The 2500-nt window shown below is 45.0% G+C and overlaps 1 protein-coding gene across 3 annotated transcripts in view; it reads right to left on the bottom strand.

Annotated features, from left to right (window-relative positions):
* Positions 1-2500, bottom strand: part of LOC135095837 (PAS domain-containing protein cky-1-like) — a 25372-nt gene that overhangs the window by 6393 nt on the left and 16479 nt on the right. For 2 of the 3 annotated variants that reach the window (XM_063996965.1, XM_063996968.1), the window contains exons 2-3: positions 1018-1202; positions 1-33 (exon numbers count right to left, since the gene is read on the bottom strand). The exon at positions 1-33 is cut by the window's left edge and continues 23 nt beyond it. In XM_063996965.1, coding sequence (XP_063853035.1) covers positions 1-33; positions 1018-1202 — 218 coding nt within the window. The remainder of the gene's footprint in view (positions 34-1017; positions 1203-2500) is intronic. The other variant, XM_063996966.1, reaches the window with a different exon arrangement.

Raw genomic sequence — 2500 nt, 5'->3', positions numbered from 1 at the left:
TCGGACTGAGATTCTGTTCTTGTTCCTTAAAAACTGAAAAAAATAAAGAAAAAAGTTAGAAAAATAGAAAAAAAAATCATGAATAAACAGACTATGTATTAACACGTATACTGAATACAGGGCAGTGTGTCTATTGAGTGGAGGAATACAGTGGATGAATGAGTGGATGAGCCTGTCAGTCCTAACTCCGTCAGGTCAGTTATTTCAGTTTACATAGTTTTTTTTTTCAGTAATCTAACTTAACCTGACCTAAACTTATTCTAACCTAACCTAACCTAACCTAACCTAACCTAACCTAACCTAACCTAACCTAACCTAACCTGACCTAAACTTATTCTAACCTAACCTAACCTAACCTAACCTAACCTAACCTAACCTAACCTAACCTAACCAAACCTAACCTAACCTAACCTAACGTAACCTAACCTAACCTAACCTAACCTAACCTAACCTAACCAAACCTAACCTAACCTAACCTAACCTAACCTAACCTAACTTAACCTAACCTAACCTAACCTAACCTAACCTAACCTAACCTAACCAAACCTAACCTAACCTAACGTAACCTAACCAAACCTAACCTAACCTAACCTAACCTAACCTAACCTGACCTAACCTAACCTAACCTAACCTAACCTAACCTAACCTAACCTAACCTAACCTGACCTAACCTAACCTAACCTAACCTAACCTAACCTAACCTAACCTGACCTAACCTAACCTAACCTAACCTAACCTAACCTAACCTAACCTAACTTAACCTGACCTAATCTAAACTTATTCTAACCTAACTTAATTTGATCTGACCTAACCTAAACCTATTCTAATCTAACCTGACCTAACCTAACCCAACCAAACTTTACCCTCCCCTCCCCTCCTCTCCTCTCCCCTCTTCTCCTCTCCTCCTCCTCCTCCTCCAAACCAGACCTAACCAAACCTACCTCACCAAATCTTCCCTCCTTTTTCCTCCTCTTTCCTCCCCTTCCCTCCCCTTCCCTGGCCATTCCCGCCCCTCACCTTGCTGGAAATAGTTGCTTTTCCTGACGTAGACGCAGACGAGGGCCATGAGTTGCAGCTGGGACAGACGCTGGCGTGTGGAGGGCGGCAGCGGTAGGAGGTCCCTTAGCTGACATATCTCCGCGTTAATCATGTCCCTCCGCATTTTGGAGGCGCCTTTGGTGGACTTGGTGCCGTCAAAGCTGCTGGGAGAGAGAGAGAGAGGGAAGGGTGAGAGAGTGTGTGTGTGGGGAGGGAGTTGTGAGAGAGAGATAGAGTGTAAAAAATATGTAAGGAATGGAATGAGGGTGCAAAATCTTCTTCTTCTTCTTCTTCTTCTTCTCCTCCTCCTCCTCCTCCTTCTCCTCCTCCTCCTCCTCTTTATTCTTGTTGTTTTTGTTTTTAAGTGTCATATTTTTGCTTTTATTTATTTTTTGTTCCTTTCCTTTTCCTTCTTTTTCTCCTTCTCCTCCTCCTCCTCCTCCTCCTCCTCCTCCTCCTCCTCCTCCTCCTCCTCCTCCTCTTCCCTTTTGAGGCGTGACGGTCGAAGGAGCGGAGACAATGAGGAGAAGAAGGAGGAGGAGGAGGAGGAGGAGGAGGAGGAGGAGGGGGAGGGACACTTGTAAGGACTTAACACCTCTCTCTCTCTCTCTCTCTCTCTCTCTCTCTCTCTCTCTCTCTCTCTCTCTCTCTCTCTCTCTCTCTCTGGTAATAAATTTCAATCGACAATAATAATAATAATAATAATAATAATAATGAGGAAGAGGAGGAGGAGGAGGAGGAGGAAGAGGAAGAGGAAGAGGAGGTAACAGGTGTAAAGAGGTAAGAGGAAATGGGTCAAGATTGTCAGGAAGAGGAAGATGAAGAGGAGGAGGAGGAGGAGGAGGAGGAGGAGGAGGAAGAGGAGGAGGAGGAGGAGGAGGAGGAGGAGGAAGAGGAGGAGGAGGAGGAGGAGGAGGTGACAAAGACTGATAAGTAAAGAAAGAGACAGGTGATAGGAGGAGGTCTCTCTCTCTCTCTCTCTCTCTCTCTCTCTCTCTCTCTCTCTCTCTCTCTCTCTCTCTCTCTCTCTCTCTCTCTCTCTCTCTCTCTCTCTCTCTCTCTCTCTCCGTTGACTTTTCTCTTTTTACTCTCATTTGCTTGTTATTATAATTCTTACTAGTCATTCTCTTTGACAGGAATACCTCTCCCTCTCTCTCTCTCTCTCTCTCTCTCTCTCTCTCTCTCTCTCTCTCTCTCTCTCTCTCTCTCTCTCTCTCTCTCTCTCTCTCTCTCTCTCTCTCTCTCTCTCTCTCTCTCTCCCTAGTCTAGATCATTAGGTGTGTATGTGTGTGTATGCGTGTGTGTGTGTGTGTGTGTGCGTGTGTGGATTTTTACACACACACACACACACACACACACACACACACAGAGAGAGAGAGAGAGAGAGAGAGAGAGAGAGAGAACGTTTAAAAATCCATCAAGAACATACCCATTTCTCTCTCTCTCTCTCTCTCTCTCTCTC

The sequence above is a fragment of the Scylla paramamosain genome, unplaced genomic scaffold (genome assembly GCF_035594125.1).
Source record: "Scylla paramamosain isolate STU-SP2022 unplaced genomic scaffold, ASM3559412v1 Contig1, whole genome shotgun sequence".
Classification (NCBI taxonomy): domain Eukaryota; kingdom Metazoa; phylum Arthropoda; class Malacostraca; order Decapoda; family Portunidae; genus Scylla; species Scylla paramamosain.
The sequence above is the reverse complement of the archived record's forward strand: the minus strand, read 5'-3'. Positions and strand labels throughout refer to the sequence as shown.